The sequence below is a fragment of the Poromitra crassiceps genome (genome assembly GCF_964638095.1).
Source record: "Poromitra crassiceps genome assembly, chromosome: 4".
NCBI lineage: Eukaryota > Metazoa > Chordata > Actinopteri > Beryciformes > Melamphaidae > Poromitra > Poromitra crassiceps.
Window position 1 is genome coordinate 21091169 of NC_139626.1, and position 19672 is coordinate 21110840.

Here is a 19672-nt window from a genome sequence, read left to right on the forward strand (position 1 = left end):
CATTAAAAAACCCACATCAAAAATGCACCAAACCAGGAGTCCTCCATCTTTATGCACCATTGAACACCCTGAAGAGTGTGACCTTAACGTTGTATTTTGAAGGGCTCTCCTCTCCGTTGTCAGTTTGGGCTGGAAGTGTGAGAACCAAAGTGAACGTCACTTCCTGCCTCTCAGCGTACCAGCGCCTGAAAAAAATATGAATGGTGGTGTATGGAGAGACAGACATAACTTTTTTATCCTGTTTGAATTGTATCACGGGGTACACATATCGTGTTTGTCGATGTAAACAGGCCCGCTCCAACCCATTACGCAGAGTACGCAGACTGCGTAGGGCATCACGTGACTGAGGGCACCAAAAAAAAAAAAAAAAAAAAAAAAAAATTTTTTTTTTTTTTTGGTGCCCTCAGTCAGGCCACTCACTGAACAGCAGGCCAGGCGCCGCCTACTGGTTTACTAGTGGTTTTATTACTTTATTCAGGGTGCATCTCATTGTAAAATTGGACTCGGCCCAAATTGGGCTTCAAACGGCCCAAATTGGGCTTCAAGCGGCCCAAATCTGGCTTCAACCGGCCCAAATCTGGCTTCAACTGGCCCAAATCTGGCTTCAACTGGCCCAAATCGGGCTTCAGACGGTCCAAATCTGGCTTCAAACAGCCCAAATCTGGCTTCAAACGGCCCAAATTGGGCTTCAAACAGCCCAAATTTTCCGCCGCCGCCCTTCGGACGCCGGCACGCACGTCGGCCTGTATCGGCCTGGCCTGCTTGGTATTTAATGCCCGGCCTGAATTATGATCCCAGTCCGCCCCTGCTTGCATGTACAGTTTAACAATCACTTGTTTGCTGACATGCACAGTAATTCTAACAATTGTTTGTTTCCCACATGTAATGAAATGTGAGATACACTAGTATCGTTCATAATTAATGATTTTGCAGTCTTTCGTTTGACAGTTATGATTTGATTTGATTTGATACTTTATTGTCCACCATGGTGGAAATTTTTCTTTGGCTTCTCTTCCCATCAAGATACATTGTGCACAGTCAGCACACCATAAAACATAAAGACATAGAACATAAAACACACATGTACAAGTTAAGACATAGATAGTGCAAATAAACATATGATTCCAAATACAAACACCTAACTAAAAATGGCTTCCTACCTATCTAAAATACCAGTCATATACCTACCTACCTAAAATATTACAAATACAATACCTAACTAAAATGGCTTCCTAATTCCTAACTATCTAAAATACCAATCATATACCTACCTATCTAAAATATTACATAGCGCAGCAGTGACAGCACACAGGACAGTTCATTTATTTAATGACCGTATGGCACAGGGGATAAATGAGTTTTTGTAAATGTTCCGGTTGGCCCTTGGGACCCTGAATCGACGACCGGATGGAAGCAGCTGGAATGCAGAGTTCAGTGGGTGCGAGGCATCACCCCGAAAGTTTTACGGGGGGGGGGGGGGGGGGGGGCACCACCGAACAATTACGCTTAGGGCACCCAAATGGCCAGGATCGGCCCTGGATGTAAAAGATAACTTCGAAAGTCGCAAAGATAAGTCAAGAAAGTCGCAGTTTGTGGTAAAACTGTGACGCTATAAGTTATAAATCAGAAAGACTACACACAACCAGTGGCACGATTCGCATCTCTCCCGCCAGTCCATGTTGTTGTCGGTGTGACGTATAATATGCGACACGAGAGATGTAGTCGATTGAGCGGCTTCATACAAAACTGAACGTTACGTTTCAGTTTCAGGACAAACTGCGACTTTTTTTTACATGCATGGTTATCTTTTAAATTGACAAAATGTACATGTGGACCTTATGGCACAATTCAAACGGGATCAGAAAAGGTATCGTCTCTCGCCGTTCACCACCATTCATATTTTGTTCAGACTCTTCTACGCATGGTAAGGCAGGAAGTGACGTCCACTTTGGCTCTCAATATGTATGGAGTGGGACGATCCACAGGGCCGCGGGGCCTAACAGCTTTTCGGCCCAGTGTTTGCCCCCTGGGACGATCCATAATTCATGTGAGAGTCATGCACTTGTCACGGTGGCTCTGTCTGTAGTGAGTTCCACGAGAGGGGATGGTGTGGGTGAATGGCAAACACAATATTGTCATGCATCTGTCAGCTTCATTCTTCACCAGGAAATACCGATATGTACATTTCAATACCTTCAAATATAATGTCCACAGAAGGTGAGAATGCTGACCTCTTCATGTGTTTAGGATGTGAGTGACTATGAATAATACACACATAAACACACAAGCATGTGCACATACACACATAAACACATAAGCACGCACGCAACGCTCAGAAACCATATCAACAGCTACCAAAGTTTAAGTTAAGTTCCTTTATGTACATTTATTATGATTTATGTTTCATCCTTTATGTATGGCCATGGGGAAATTCATCCTCTACATTTGACCCATCCTCTACTAGGAACCTTCCTAAAAGTAGGAGCAGTGGTGCCGCGCCAGGGGACCAACTCTAGTTATTTTGCCTTGGTCAGGGGCACTGGCAGGTAGGTTCATAGAGTCCGCTTTTACTATGGTCTAAAAGATTACACCAATTGATCCGATGGTGGCGCTATAACAGCCCTCTTTACGTTTTGGTCCATAACTTTTGAACCGTAGCATCTAAAATCAATTTTCTCTAGTTTCATAATGCTTCCACTATTTCATACCATCTTATATAGGCCTATATTGAGTGTTTAATACTAGGGCTGTCAACATGAATGCATTTAGAATGGGTACTGTGCACTTTATTTTGTTTTTCAAATTAAAATCATCTAGTTTGAACTCTGTAGCCTACTCTCCTTCTTTTAGAATAGAACACATACAACATAGTTCTCTTTGATTTTTACACCTGTAATTGTATCTATTACAAAAGGGAGCATGTGGGCAACGTTCTCCGTTTCAATTTTGTCCCGGAAGTGATATCATCAGTGATGTCACTTGAGCAACTGTGCATTGTGACATCACTGATGATGTCATAGGCATTGTGACATCATCAGGGATGTCATAAGAGCACGCCCCGTAGGGCGGGCGAGGCCGCACAGCGGGCGAGCTGCGTATGCAAGCTACAGCTAGGAATCGAGCGTGCGTAGCACGTGAGATGCCTAGTTTCTTAAAATGTCAGCAAGGTAACAGTAGCCTCAAGTAGAAACTTGAGCGGGATGTTGTTTAGGATCTTTCTTTCTGCCTCTGGTAAACTCCAACTCTGTTACAACGCTAGACAACAGAGAGCCAAGGCAACTGTGATGTCATACCGTTATATGTCCTGGAAATTATCAGATCAGATAGCACAGGATAGTCTTGATCCTCCTGCTTATTGTCATAGTCATCTTCTCTATCTCCTCTTCATTCTATATGGATCTGTACATTGGTGACTTTACGGATTAGTGGGCATGCAAAAACGAGTTTAGAAAAGTTTGGTGCACAGAGCACAAAATTAACATAAACTATTTAACTTTTTAAAAGATCACAAGTCCTTGGTTGACAAAAGAATACACTTTAACTGACTGGATCTTCTCAATTATATTGAAGCGATATAGCGTGAAATGATGACCTGCATAATGATTCTATTTCCAAAATGGATACTTCTTGAATGTTGGAGTGGACTATTGGATATACATGTGGGTGTACAGGAGTGGCCATGGACCGCTCCTCATCTGTGTTGCCATGGAGAAAATAGCTGTGTGGATGGAGGTCAAGACTGGGGCAGCAGAGAAAGCGGGGGGAAGGGGGGGGGGGGGTGTCGGGGAGTTGTCACTCCACAATACGTCACCTTGGCCTGTCAATGTGTCAAAATGCCTACAACAAATTCCTATATAAAAGACGGTATTAACACCGTCTGTGATCAAAAAGACCGCAAATATGCTAATCCTAAATGTCAAAAAGTGACTGAAGAGGTAGAGTTCCCATTTTAAGCTGTTCTTAAAAGTATCGTTTCCCCGGCGGGTTTCACACAACGCCTCCGTCGGCAGTCGGTGACTGCAGAGTTACATAACGGATAAAGAGATCCCTTTTGTTTTGAAGATCATAAATATCTCATCTATCTTTAACGGTGTGGCGGTGGAGTGATTGGATAAATATTCAGCGACGCATAGGGAGTAAGTGGAGGGGGAGAGATTTCAATATACCTTTATAAACCAATAGACTGCAGCAGCAATACTCTCTATGCACAAAATGGCAAGTGCTGGTGAAGTGTTCTTGGCATTTGAAAATAGACTTTCAGCCCCATCTTCCCAAAATGCCCAGTGGCCATTTGACAGCTAAATGGGGGCAGTTGGGGGCAGGACTTATCTCCTTCTATGATAGCAGCCATTGCCCTTAGAATTCATCTTAATATCTTTTGGTACAGTTCATCACCTAATTACCACTGACAAAGAGCAGCTGGAAGGTACATGGTATTAGAGGAAGTAATGATCCAATGGTAATGAGAACAGTGAGTGAGATAGCTATAGACATATTACAGATATGGAATGTACTGATGAACCGAATGGAGTCAATGTCACGGCCGCACTCGTTTGTCGTAATGGGAAAACACAGGATGGAAATGCAGAGGGAGGAGTGTGGGGTTTGCTTTGATTCACTACATCAACATTATAGAGGCAGCAAATGATGGACTCCGTGTCTAGTCTTAACCCATTGATACCTGATGCAGCATTTGTGTGTGTATCCCTTTAAGACCTAAGGTCTTAAAGGGATACACACACAAATGAGGGATATACACGCAAATGCTGCATCAGGTATCAATGGGTTAACAGCGTGGCATTAGTTTAAGTGCTATTTCAATACGGCCGTTCAAGTTTCGACGATGTCGACGGAAATCATTCTGAACAAAATGGCGGTGGTGGCGCTTGTCGGAATAAATCTAAATGTAAAACAAAATGCAGTTGTTTTTTTTTCTCAGTAAAAAGGTGAAAATGTTGCTGAATAGTGACACACAATACAGCAGAAAAGACAGCGCTCTTTTTTTTTCTTTTACAGCAACAGCGATGCTTCACAGAGCACTTGAAGCGTTTGTAACCAGAGCGCTGAGCTGACAGAAACAGCATTTCACAAAGCAAAGGAATTAGTCATCGTAATGACAGCATTTGTAAGCCCCTCTGATACAGCTCTGCCCGTGTCCCGACTGAACGCAGGCCAGCCATCTAGCTGGCTGTCAGCCGCCACACTGAGGGTGCAGAGCGGTGCAGGCGAGGCCAATCTGACTGAGGGCATGGGGGACAATAGGCAACCTGGCACTGGCTGGCTGGCAGGTGTGTGTGTGTGTGTGTGTGTGTGTGTGTGTGTGTGTGTGTGTGTGTGTGTGTGTGTGCGCGTGCGTGCGTGGGGGGGACAAGTGGGAAATGACGGTAGTACGGGCAGTGACAGGCAGGTGGGCAGGTTCAGACATGATGTGGACGGCAGCCACCCAGGGAGAGCCACTGTACAGTCAGGCTCGAGTCGAATCTAAACTCCCTGAGCAAATTGCTATCAGCTATCAGTATGTGCTAAATCAGGTGGATTGCTATCAGCTATCAGTATGCGCTAAATCAGGTGGATTGCTGTCATTACCGCGGCTGGCAGTCAACGTCGGCTGGCTAATGGCCACACAAACATTATAAGCCACTTGAGCAAGCACACAGGAGTCGATGCAGAGGGAGGGGTAGAGAAAGGAGGAACAGCTTCACCTAACTTAAATGACAGAACCTGCAGGAGGCAAACAGCACTGTAGCAGAGGTTAGCTTCCACCTAGTCTTGCTGGCCAGCCTCCCGTCCCTACCGTGAGAGGAGTCTGGCGCCGCAGGTCTCCATAGTGGGATTGCGATGGGCGGCGCTTAGCGGCAGTGCCCTTGGTAAATAGTTTCCAACAAACCAACTTGCCGTTTTCAGCGAATCAGCGTGTAGCAACGAGCTAGCGTGTCGGTTTCTGCCGTTAGCTTGCTAGCTAGTTAGCGTTGTTGTTTTCACTGAGGCGGGAGGGCACTATTTACAGCGACATACAGGGAGGAGGGAGCGGAAGCCGCTCTGATTGACATGGTCGGGGCCAATGACAGAGCTTGTAATAAGCCGGGAGCGGACATCCGGCTGCCACCGAAACAGTCGCTCCAATGGGAGAGCAGCTGTAGAGCAGGGGAGGGCTTATCCCAGTTGCCTGTTTCTGTGGCGCCAGACTCCTCTCATGGTAGGGAGGGGAGGCTGGCCAGCGAGACTTGCTTCCACCAGCAGCCACACAGCAGACTTGTGTTGGTCCCGATCACACAGAACAAACACAATGACAGCCTATTGTACTTTTTGTAAACAGCACGTCCTGGACACAAGCCATGAGCCAGACTGATGTGAGGATAATGAGTGTAGCACAGTGGTTTGCAGTGACACTGGGCCTTTAAATGATCATTTCACAACAGACTTTTTCCAACACCTTTTCTGGTTACTATGACAAGTGTGTCTAAGCACAGTCAAATTGAGATTCTGTCAGAGTGAACCCTCAGGCTCTGGGATAATCTCCCCGCATCTGCAGATGTACTTGGAGTTTGCCTCTGATAAGGCGGGCGGAAGAGGATCAATACTTGACAAATCAATCTAATCAATAATCAAGGAGATTAGGGAAGCAGCAGAGCGATAGAGGATTGTGAAGTACTTTACTCTCGCGTCTCTAACCACAGGCGCACTTGAAAATAACTTCAATGACACAGCCACCGACATTCATTTTAATTCCATATTAACTTGTAAGCCTTCATATTTCATCCCACGTTATCACTGGAGGTGGTATCCTGCAGCGAATCGCAACTTTGTAGGCTGCAGTTAATCTTTTAAAATCCAAAAAATTACTTGCCACCTCCGTCCCATTTTACAACGCATTCATGTATGCATTTAAGACCTTCTTTTATGACGGAATTCATCAGAATCCACTGGCGATAGTTCAGTGTTATATTTTATTTATTTTATGATTATATTCACTTGGTGATTAATGACAGAGCCATCCGCAGCATGACTCGTTAGCTCGGAGCTGCAGCCGCCCGGACAGACCTGCAGGCGATATGATGTGTATCATTACCTACAATGTCTGTGTGCCAGCTCCAGAAGCTCCATCATCCAAGCCTTACATGTCCATTACCGTTAGCTAGGATGGTTTTCCCCTGACCCTCTGCCTTTCCAATAAGACAGTGCGCTGATACAAAGCATGAGCATCCCTCATCCTAAGGGCACATATTTTTATTCCAATTACACTCTTTACACAACAAGGGATTTATAGTTTGCGGCTGCTATTTCAATGGGAGGTGTCGGAGACTTTAACAGGACCTCATTTGAGTTTCCACTTTCCAGTATACAGCTGACAAACGCTGCTGAGTAAATAAACAAAAAGTTGCTCTATAGGCAGTTTCTTTGCATTCATCTTTTTTTGGCGGGGGGGTGGAAGAAATAGATATTTGTAAAGGCAAATTACAAAAATAAGGCAGAAAGAAAATCCATACTTCTAAAGATCCGTGGGAAGTGAGATTCAATCTGTCACGGAGCACAGACGCAAGCAAAGTTTAGATCTGTTGATAGGTGGAGTCTTGAGGTGTTTTTGGCCAAGATTAATTATGCGTATGGGCCAAATGGCCCCAAATCCTTCGATTTGGAGCCATAAGCCTAATGACAGTGTCGTGCAGTTCTATTACTTACATTGCATCTTATAAAGAAGCATTGGGCTCATTTGAACACGTGAAAAAGAGACTTAAAAGTAAAAACCTGTCTCTTTTCCAGAGTCTGGAGAGAAGAAGGATGGTCCATGTGTTGGTACACAGCGTCTCCCACCGTCTGCAGCATGGTCTGCAGGCAGAATCACACTGCTGGAGCTCCTTACTAATGGTTACTTAGTGCCCTCTACTGTCAGTGGACCAGAATTACAAGTCTGAACAACACACACATACACAAAGAAGCAGGCTGGCTTCCAACAAGCAGCTTGGCACAGAGAATAATCTCTGTTGCTGTGTAAGCAAATGGAATAAAGATCATCCTGGTGTAAAAGCACTTTTAGCTAAACCAAGCATAGTCTTTCTTTGTAATCTACTGAGCAGATCCTTCCCATGCACCCTTGGTAAATCCACCCTTCACAGATCTAGGGTCTTTATGCCAAAAAAAACAAGCAAGCAAACAAAAAACACCTTCTAGAAATAAAGTAGTGATCCAAGAGCATGGGGAAACTTGGGGGATGTATGAGTTAGTTGAGATGGTAGCCCTCCTGGTAACAGAATGAGAATTTTAGTCAAAGGAAACCTCCCCACTGTCTACCCTGATATATATGAATACATGTCACACTGTCTCCTCTATACAATCCTACAATGAACACCGACACACTCCACTATGACTTAAGGCAGTGGTACCTCGCCTGGAATTACACACGCACAAGCACAGACACACACAGACACACAGACACACACACACACACACACACACACACACACACACACACACACACACAAAACTAAAACTACCGAAGGATTAGGGCCACATGTGAAAAATCTATTTGAGTTCTGAGTTTAAATCAGGATTCTGTGAGAATAAATCATAATTCTGAAAATAAAGTTAGAATTCTGAGTCCAATGTCAGAATTCTGAAAATATAGAATGCCAGAATTCTGAAAATATAAACTCTGTGTGTGTGTGTGTGTGTGTGTGTGTGTGTGTGGGGGGGGGGGGGGGTCAGAATTCGGAGGAAAAAAGTCTGAATTCTGAGTTTAATGTCAGAATTGTGAGATTAAAGCCCCCCTCCAGTCAGTTTTTGCTACCTGTGCATCCCTTGCTGTGATATGAAAACATACATGTGAGCGTGCTGTATCAACGCACGTCACCATTTGAGGCAAATAACTTAAATTATTAAGAACTGAACCGATACTAGCTTGTTTCAAATTATTCCACTTCAGCATGAGTCTCTTTCTTTATTACCATTATTCCGCCATGACATGTCTGCACGCATCTCTCAAAAACGTTAGTTTAGACTGAGCCACAATATTGTTACAATATATCAACAACTAGCCAACAGATATCAAAGCTGGCGGGCTTTATGGAAAGAGCATGACTCGAACTGGTTAACAGTTATATCAAACTGGTCATTGGGCATTTTACTGCCACGTAACTAACGCAGCTAACTAACAGCTAAGAACACCAGAGGCTAACGCTAGCTATTCAGTGTATACTGTACTGTACTGTATTATCTGAATATCATACATCAGTCGTCAGACCACTATAATGTCTGACGTCATCCCCTGTTTTTACCAACAGCTTAATTTTAGGACTTTGAGCACAAAATGAGGTTATTTGTCACCAAATACAGTGACGAACAGTGTGGCTAATCAACAGACCACGCAGGACCCAGCAACACATGAATATCTTAAAAATGACAAAAAATACACTGGAGGGGGGGGGGCTTTAAAGTAAAAATTAATTCTGAGTGGAAAAAAAAGTGCATACGGTTACATGTGACATCATTGATGATGTCACTGATGAGATTATCGATGTATCGAAATGTGAATATCTGGGTCCCTAGATTTTTGTGACGTCAATTGTCGTCAAAGTGGGGTCACGAGGCAAAAAAGGTTGGGAACCCCTGACCTAAGGGGTCAATTAGTCTGGAATCAGCAGCCCCACTCTGTCAACACCTGTCCTGATCGAGGACTTCCTAGTTCTGTGAAAAGGGAGTGAAGACAAGCAGGAAGCGTGTTAAAAAGGGATGCGCCATGCGTACCATGTACATCAGCTATGCCAGGGAGCAATGTGACTGAATATCAGCATGAAGAGATCACACATTCTGGTCCCAGTGATGGGGAACAAAACGGTGAAAGACTGCCAACAAGTCCAATAGAACAAGCAGAACTGCAGTGACTGAGTAGAAGACAGGTATGTTCCACACAATGCGAGATATGTTTTGCTTTTCTGGCTGTTACTTGAGTTGGAGGTTACAGCAGTTTTCCCTGAAAGCCGCGCTGCTACCCTGATTGACGTAGGACTACTCCAAATTTAAAAACCTGTGTGAAATGTGTACAATACTGCAATACTGATTGAGCATCTAGGGGGAGCTGACCTGCTAACACAGGCAGACGGGTAGATACTAGGTTAATTACAGACCGCTGGCCTGCTGTTTCCTGTCTTTATGAGTTAATGCCAAGTGCGTCCCCATGGAAACTCATCAATTGTCACTCAAACTCCAGCAAGGACGCTCAGCTCACACAGAGCCGAAAACGTAAATTATTGACGAGTGTCCGTCATATTTGAATCCAGAATAAGAAAGCAGTGTTCAGCTGATGGGACTCATTACAAACCCACATCCAGGGAAGACCTCAGCGGGGAACCTGTAGGGGTGCACGACTGTGGATAACTGGCAGCTTCAAGGTCAGCTCTACCTGTTTTCTGGGCGTGGATATATTTGCACCTGTGCTGGCTGGTGTTCCAGGGGACATGGGTTGGGAGCCATATGTGATTATAGGCAAAAGGCGAAAGGCCATAGACTATGGAGCCATCTATCTATGCCAGAGGGTAGAGCAGCTGAAAGTTTTTAACTAGGATAAAGCACATAACTATCCGTGATGGTGTAGTGAAAATGTTGTTTTCAGGGAAACTGACCAGTAATTATTCTCATTAACGGTTTAGGATGTAGGGTTCACTATATTAATAACCACAGGTTATTTCTCAGCTATAAAGAAAGATTGGCTACTGACATCTGGCTCAAACCAGAACTTAGAACATACAGAATAATCAAATTAAAAACATGTATAGTCCAGAACCTTATGTTACTACTTCCCTTGGAAAGATCCAGAAGATCTCTGTGTGCCCAGATGAGAACTGGTATCCTCCCCCTCTGGCAATTGAGGTGGGCAGGTTTAATTCTATTGTTAAAGAGGCACTGGACGAAATGGGCCAGAATCCAGAAATATTACAATTGGATATCTCCAAGATTCTCTAGACTAGAGAGTACGGACCAGGAGTTTTGTTGATATGTGCCATATCTGGTCGTCAAATATGCACTCATTATACATCGTGAGGACATATATTATCCTACTAGGACAGGGGTCGGCAACCTTTTTGATATGAAGTAAAGCAAGGTGGGGAGAAGTACATTCCTCTACACAGGGGGAGAGGAGTGGAACAAGATCCCTGCGAATTCTCTGAGTGGTTTTAAGAACCTTCTGAAAAGAATTCCTGCTGAGTAAGCTAGAGTAGTGGGCGGAGTCGTTTGTTTAATTAGTTTCTGAACTTGTGTTGCTTGTACTGTATCTCTCATATTCCTTTATTCTCGATTGATCTGTAATTGTTCATTTTATGTAAGTGTCTGCACTTTTACATGTTTATCCCTTGGATTTAGCTGTCTTTTATATCCACAATAAATTCAATCAATCAATCAAGTGCCATTTTCAATTTTGCTTGTCAATCAGTGTGCCTCACCAAGATTAATGACTCGCACATCAAAATGTAACATTATCCCTTCCAAAATCAGGACGATGAAATTAAAGCACTATACAAGATACACAGCACGGTCCTTCTCTGTCTTCCACGCTGGCATTTTTCATCTGCTTTCTGCTGCCCAGAGCCATGTATTTAGGATATTTACGGTAGTGACCCACTCTCTGCCTCTGATTGGTTGCCTTCCATGGCAGCAGCAGAGCAATCTAGTAAGAGAATGGCGTCTTATCAGAGGCAGAGAGTGGGTCACTACCGTAAATATCCTACATAACATGCCGCACAAGTAGGTAATTTGACAGGGCACTTCAACATTTCTACAAAAAATCTCAATTGCGCACTTATTGCTGTGTGCTGCCGTGCCAGTGCCAACACCCTTCACGTGCCAGAGGTGGCACCTGTGCCATAGGTTGCTGACCACTGCACTAGGATATACATCTTATTTTTGTCATGTAGGTTATGTGTTCCAAATATGACCTTATGATCTCCTATAGACTCTGTAGTGTACTGTATGTGAACTGGGCATTGTTGAAGATGAATTTCACATTTGTTTTGTTTCATTGTACGTTATATGAGGAACCAAGACTGCTTTTATTTGAGAAAATGCAAAACAAGAAGCCTGAGTTGTTTTAATCAGGAGATTAGGTTAAGTTAGAATGGTTATTCAGACAGGATATTTTCAGTGGGGCCAGTTTTATTGGGAGAGCATGGAAACTGAGAACGGAGAAGCTGTTTATTTGAATGTTATGACTTTGATTTCTATGATTTTATTATTATTGGTATATGGTTCTTGTTTCTTGGGCAGAACTCGATGTGTTTGCCTTGTAACCCCATATGGGCTGGGCACCATGTGGTGCACGTCTGCACGACACATTAATAAAATCTCTATCTATCTATCTATCTATCTATCTATCTATCTATCTATCTATCTATCTATCTATCTATCTATCTATCTATCCATCCATCTATCTATCTATCTATCTATCTATCTATCTATCTATCTATCTACCCTCCCTCCCTCAAGCAAAATATATTTTCAAAGACATAAATTAAAAGTCATTACAAAACCAAACATAGAAATATGACACCCAAAGATGATGAGAAGAAAATTAAGTCGACACCCACGGTGCACGATGGCAGCTCTGATTCACAACTGTGACTATTAGGATTGGCCCATTAACTGCATTGTGCTGCCGAGGAAATATATGGAATGACTTTTGCCATGTCAAACTGTGGAGATAATAGATGAGAATGTCTTCAGTGTGAAGCATTTATATACTTTAAGGCTTATTATTCTGGCAACCTTTTGAATGATCTCTCATGACTATAAAAGATAATTTAATTCATAAGTCAGCAGATAGGTTGTAATAGTGAAGTCACAGAGGTGTCATAAAAGTACTCAAGCACAGCGAGCTTTATGAAATGAGCAGGAGAAACAGCTACTCTGAACGGAAGAAATTCCCTCTAAAATATACAACTAAAACATGGCAATTTATCCAGTCGATACATAGCACTTTCACATTTTGGCTAATTGAAAATTAATCTCAATTTAAATTCATGTTGATGACAGTGGGTAGAGAATGGCCCTAACCCAGACATGTCAGAATGTTGTATTATTGTTGTTGTTGAACGAACGGATGGACGGACGGACAGACGGATGGACCGAGACCGATGCAATGAGCATAGTCTCCCCCTTGGTCTCTGACCGGTAGGAGACAAAAATATAACAGCATGCATCCACACCATAATGATTGATCATACACATAAAACTGGAAAGCTACTAATTAAAATATGATGAGTATGGTTAGCCTACCTTTGTTTCCTCCCTCATTCTTTGCTGCAAAGTCAGATTTGCCTGGAAAAATCCAAGTTTCGGAGGTGTGAGCCATCAAGCCAAGTATCTCCATTTCATTTCTGTGCCAGCTCATACCTACAAAAAAGGAAAAATGGGTCCAGTTAACACAAAATTAAATTAATAAACTGACAGTTGACCCTATGAACCTGTCTCACCTGGCCAGACACAACCAATCAACGACCAGTAGGTTTAAACGGAGAGCCTACGAAGATACGATTATCCAAAACATGATGCTACTAACTCCAGCACATACAAGCCCGCCAGGCCTGTACAATTCTAGGGGAAACACTTCATACATACATACACATACATACATAATAATAATTGATTTATTTTGTATAGTGCTTTTCAATGGCCCAAAGACACTGAAAGATACATACATAGCCTAGATACATACCATGATACATGTACGCATATACTAGCCCCATTTGTTTCCTCGCCCCATCGCCAATGGCTCAGGGACTGTGTCACATAAGGTTACTATCGTGACGTGAGGTACCAAGTGGAGAAAACAGTTTCTTACCCATTTGCGATGTCTTATCGCAGATTTGAAGATCTTATATTCCTTCCTTCCTTCCTTTTGGATGTCAGAGTAGTTTGTCCAGCGCTGCTTTTAAACTGTTGTTTCTCCGCGGAATATCATGTAACACCGCCGGACAAACTACTCTGACATCCAAGAGGAATAAAACATCTTCACATCTGCGATACAGAAATGGGTAAGAAACCGTTTTCTCCCCTTGGTACCTCACATCATGCATAGTAACCTGTACAGTTTTGGGGCCCAAGAGCTCAAGGGGCCCATAACCCAGAGCCTCTTCACAGGGTCACTGCATATCTTGCCCGGGCCTGGGACCAAATTAACGCTTAGGGCCTCAACTCTTTCTTTTTGACAAAATGTTCCATAAGTTTATGGACAATTAGAGGGTTATTCTGCTTTTGGCATTGAGTGTACCTGCACTGTAAATCCGGTGTTATTGAGACAGGGTCCAAAATTAGCAGCAGCCAAATGCTGGTAAAATATGCAAGTGGCTGGTAGATTTGCTTCACTCACCAGCCCAAAAAAACAATGGTAATCTATTGAGTGGCTGGTTACATTTGAACTTTCAGCCATTTGACCTTTTTTCTGTAGGCCTACGTGAGTACTTTGAGAGCAAAGCATACCGGAGTCAAATTCCTTGTATGTGTACACACGTGTACACACTTGTACACATAGAATCAGAATCAGAATCACTTTTATTGCCACAGTATGCAAGTTACATACGAGGAATTTGTCTTAGTGTCTGTATGCAGCGTAGCGGTTACATCAATATACAGGGATAAGAAGTAGGAAGATAACTAATGGCAATCGCAAGGTTGCAAGTGCAATCAAATCGAATCAAATCGAGTCAATATATACAATATGTACATGAGTGGTGAAGTGTTCTGTGGATGATAAATATGAATTTACGTTGGATTTACAGTACATGAGATTTACAGACTGAGTTAAATATACGTTAAATAGGCAGTGGATTTACATGAATTTACAGTCAGAGTTAGATTACATTGAATGTACATGAAATTTACAGGCTAATTTAAATAGGCATTAATGTGCAGGGAATTTACATCAATTTACCAGTTCCAGTTAGACAGGCATTAAATTAGATACAGTATGAGTTCCAGTTTTATGGGGGGGGGGGGGGGGGGGGGAGTTCAGGGTATACATAACGTATACCATTAAAAAACAAATGTGCAAATTGATAAAGTGTTAAACGAATAGGTTATTTACAAGAGGTTTAACACAATTACAGAATGCAGAAGACATACCTTCACTGTAGCCTATCTCCACTAGCTACAGAATGTGTGGCTCAAACCGTCCGAGAGACATTTTCCCATCAAATAGGGGGCGTGTGGCTCTGTGTGTAGGTCTACTGTAAATTAGGGGTGACGGGGTCACTGCCTCTTGAAATGAAAAGTCTTCTATGAGTTCCCTCTGGTTCCATGTGCCATAGCGCTAACGACGCAAAAGGAAAAGGAAATGTGTCCTCTGTGAGTTCCCGTAGTAAGTATAAATACAAATTTTACCGGAAGTTCCACCCCTTTTCATCCCCTCTCTGGCGGACTCTGTGAGTGTTACATTCGCACACAAACTAAAACAGTATTTCAATCACCCACCATCCTCTTTAAAAATGAAAACAATGTGCCCTTTTTTGTAAAATAATGATGAAGTAGTTTATCAACTAGATGACTGGATAAGTATTGCATTTCAAACGACTTTTGTTCAGTTGTTATTATGCATAACCTGACTCCATCTTTTATGCCTTCCCGCAGCTTCAGTCGGCCCACACGGCAACATGGTAAGGCCTGTTCTCATATTAATGCTTCGCTAGCAACGGATACACGAGCGACAGTGTTACATTACGAACACAACGCATTTATCATTTCTGAACTGAGGCTCGCTGTAAGTTAACCAGCACATAGACTGTGACTGCCTGTCATTAGCGTTAGCGAGCTAGCCTATCTGGGGCCGCCCGGTACAGTGTTGTGAACGAATGCTATGTTCAGCTAGTTCAGCAGCCTGCTGTTGTATCATTTATCTAAAACTGACCCTCAAACGGAGGTTTACACGAGTCTAAAAATGACATTCAGAACTTACGTGTCCATCAGTTGTCGTTTTTTGGACGTTAACATGCGAGGACGTTATGCGCATGACGTTAGCAATTTAACTTGGTTCCCAACAGCTAGCATGGAAGTAACGTTAGCCTTCTACTGTACGCAAGTTGTCCAAACATCTCAGGCTGTTGTGCCAGTGATGCATTTACACGCTTGCTAGAATAAGGATGGACCTAGTGCTGAGTTTCGATTTGTACCAGAAACATCAGTTCCACCGGTCCACTAACATTCACTTTCTTTCCATCTGGGTTCATCTTTGACTTGGTGATGATGATAGTGATGCTCTCACCCTGCAGTGTCTTATTAAATTCTTTCTTGCTTTATAGCCACGCAAAATTGAAGAAATCAAAGATTTCCTGCTGACAGCCAGGAGGAAGGATGCCAAGTGTAAGTAGATTTTTTTTTTTTTTACTATATCACCTGTTTACCTGTGTTTTCCAGCCCATATGGGCTTACAAGACACTATATAATTATAACAGCCAGGATGGCCACATGGCAAATCATAATGTACATTTGCACAGAATCCAAGAGAACATTTCAACAAAACATTCAATTTCCATAACAGAAATGTCCAGTTATATTGGATACAATGTTCTATGTTCTTAAATAAGTACATGACACCATGTCCAGTGCACTACACAAGTCTAAAAGGAGTAAAATAGTTTGAAGGGCTCATTTGACAGAGCTTTGAATACAAAATCACAAAGAAAGGAAAACAATATCAAAAAATGCCTTTATGGGCGACATACCAACAAGGAAATATAAACGCATTTGCCGCAGTTCTTCGTTTCTGCTGAGTGCCTCACTCCTTTTATGATTAAGTACATTTAAACTTAAAATAAAACATTGGTCCCTTTCACATGTGAAACACCATGGATTTAAGAAAAAAGATTTAAGTATTTGAAAGTGCTTGGATTTGTAAGGAGGTCCTTAAAAGTGCTTTAAAAGGATTTAACCTACTGCCAAGCTTGATACACTTTCTTCCCATCTACAGTATCACTCTCCACCACGTAGTCTACAAGCATAGTGATTTGCTGATCACTGCGCTGTCCTTTGCTGTTATGCTCTCTTGTAGGCATTCTTATCTCAAATATACGGCTGCTCACCTAGGTAACCTGCGGTGGATAATTATTTTTTATCAGTTTTCTTTTTTCTCTCTGCTTTATTGCTGAAACATGTATTACCTACAGTATGTCACAAAATGCATTCATGTGAACATCTCAGAATTATTGGCTTGTTGTTACAATTTGTCTAAAGTGCTTGAAAAATCCTTGAAAAATATCTTACAGACGAGCGTCAACCCTGAACACGTTAAATGTTTCATGTAATGCTACCATTCACACACTGCTGGCAATACATTCAATTCCACTGTTATTTCCCACAAATTATATGTAATTACTGCAGTCACTGTAGTTTCAAAATGCAAGACTAATCTCTTCGTCCGCCCAGACTCTGATGATCGGTTATTTTCCACCTCTGTCCAATTTCACATTTTTGTCAAAAGTAAAGCTAGTAGTTTATTTCCCTCCTACAATTCGACAACAGAGCATCCTGCGTTGGCGTTCTAATATGCTCGTCCCATTAATGTAACCGCATTGTTCACACATGCGGTCAATAGGGAACTTCTCATCCACCAGTCATGTTGCGTCATCTTGAACAGTGAAATTGGCAGAACTTATTTTACCCGCAGTTCCACACTGGCTCCTTTTCACACATGAGTGTGTCCTTGTTTACAGAACAGGCTGCATGTGTGGAAGTGATGTTTTGCACAGTGCTTTATAAATGCCAATCTTCGATCAATCGAGTCATTGTTGTAAAGTTTGAGTTGTCCTTTTAGTGTCTTCAGAACATAGTCTTATCTGTCGTCTCTCTGCAGCCGTGAAAATCAAGAAGAACAAGGACAATGTCAAGTTCAAGGTGCGCTGCAGCAGGTACCTGTACACCCTGGTCATCACAGACAAGGAGAAGGCCGAGAAGCTGAAGCAGTCCCTGCCGCCAGGTCAGTACTAGCAAGAGCAAATCACTCAACAGTTGCTTGGCACCCAGCAGAAACACAAGATGAACACACTGCACTCTTGACAGATGCAAATTAATTCTGCATGTGACCTTGAACCAGAAAAAGGCGTAGAACCTCATTCTAAGAAATGACTGATTTCTCACTGCTGTAAAAAAAGAAAGAAAGAAAAAATGTGCCTGTTAAGTTGGATGATAATCTACTTTTTTGATATTGATAATTGCTGTTTTGGTTATATATTTGATTTTGTGTTTAAGATCACATGTATGAACCTTCTTGTGTGTGTGTTGGTTGGCTGGCTGTTGATTGCTGTAATGTGAACAACTCGGACAAACACCACTTAAAGTGTGCATGACCACTGGTCTGCTCAGATGTCAGCCAGATTCACCATTTCACTGTGTGGAAGGTATTTTAATGATGCAGAGCTCATATATGGGCTATTAGATTCTCCTGCTGTTTTGTGACACTGTATAAGCTTCCTACTAATTTTCCTGAATCTGGTCACACTTGGAAGTAGAAATGTCTCACCTCAAAGCAGTAGCCACCTGTTTTGTTTGCGTCAATGGAAATGTCAGTCTTTCAGTCCTGTATCCAGGAATACTTGTCCCTACATGTTTGTATTGTAGGAATGTAGGACATTTAAAAAATATTTTGGGGGTAACTTTTGCCCCCACTGTCAAGAAATTGGGGGCATTTACCAAATTTTGGGGCACTTTCTTTTTTTAATTCATACATTTGCTAATGCTTAGTGCGAACAACAGCACTGTTTGTGTGTGTTCTTTATCGTCTCTTCTGGCAACCAGCTTGCATGTGCTGAGTGTAAGAGATGGATATTGAATGAAAATAAATATCAAAATCTTGTGGGCAATTTTTGCCCCTGGCTCATGGTTTTTAGGGGCATTCTGAGATTTCTTGGGGCATTTTTGCCCTTGCCCCTGGCTAAATTCTAGTGCAGTAAACAAGTTTGGTAAGACGAAAAAATGACATTGTAAGCAAGTTGTCCAAGCAGACCAGCCGTCTCTGTACCCATGGTACATTTTCATGCTTGATCATGGATAATTTGCTCAATTTCATAATCTTCCGAACAAGAGGAAAAATGTGAGTTCAATAAAGATGGGTGCTGAAAATGTGATCAGTGTTGTGGCTTTAAAGTGATTGTAGTGAATGCATGCCAATGAGTTTTTTCCCCCCTAACATGTTTTATTTTCTTTACAGGCCTGGCTGTGAAGGAGCTGAAGTAGGACCTTTGATCATGTTCAGATAATTGTTCAGATAATTGTAATAAAAATTGGAAAACCGATTTCTTTGTCCTGTCTGGTTGTCTAAAATGTTGCCCATCTGCATCCTGTGCATTGAGGAGAGGATCCATGTAGGAGATGGTGTTTAACATGTTTGTCCACAAGATGTCAGACTTGAGCTCGCCACAGAAAATGTAAACTTGGGTTAAAGTGTTAAACCCAGTCCTAAATCCCATTAAATGGCATGGGAGATTTTTGCTTGTACCGTTGAGAAGCTCAGATACAAGGAGTAATATGGTGTGGCAGGCTTATCTGCATAATTTGAATACTTGGGCATGTGTCTAAGCTGCACAAAACATTTTGAGTGTTTTGTCTCAATTCAACGTTGCAAATCCAAGGAATGGCAACACAGCCAATATAATTTCTTCAGAATAATCTTTTGGATACTGATTCAGACTGAAGGCCA

At 42.3% G+C, this 19672-nt stretch overlaps 1 protein-coding gene across 1 annotated transcript; it reads left to right on the top strand.

Moving 5' to 3' along the window:
- Nucleotides 1-15373: 15373 nt before the first annotated feature.
- On the top strand, nt 15374-19268 carry rpl38 (ribosomal protein L38). Its single transcript, XM_083634660.1, has 5 exons — nt 15374-15407; nt 15613-15638; nt 16281-16341; nt 17831-17953; nt 19184-19268. The coding sequence occupies exons 2-5, from the start codon at nt 15636-15638 to the stop codon at nt 19207-19209; spliced, it is 213 nt and encodes a 70-aa protein (XP_083490786.1). The 5' UTR covers nt 15374-15407; nt 15613-15635; the 3' UTR covers nt 19210-19268.
- Nucleotides 19269-19672: the final 404 nt, after the last annotated feature.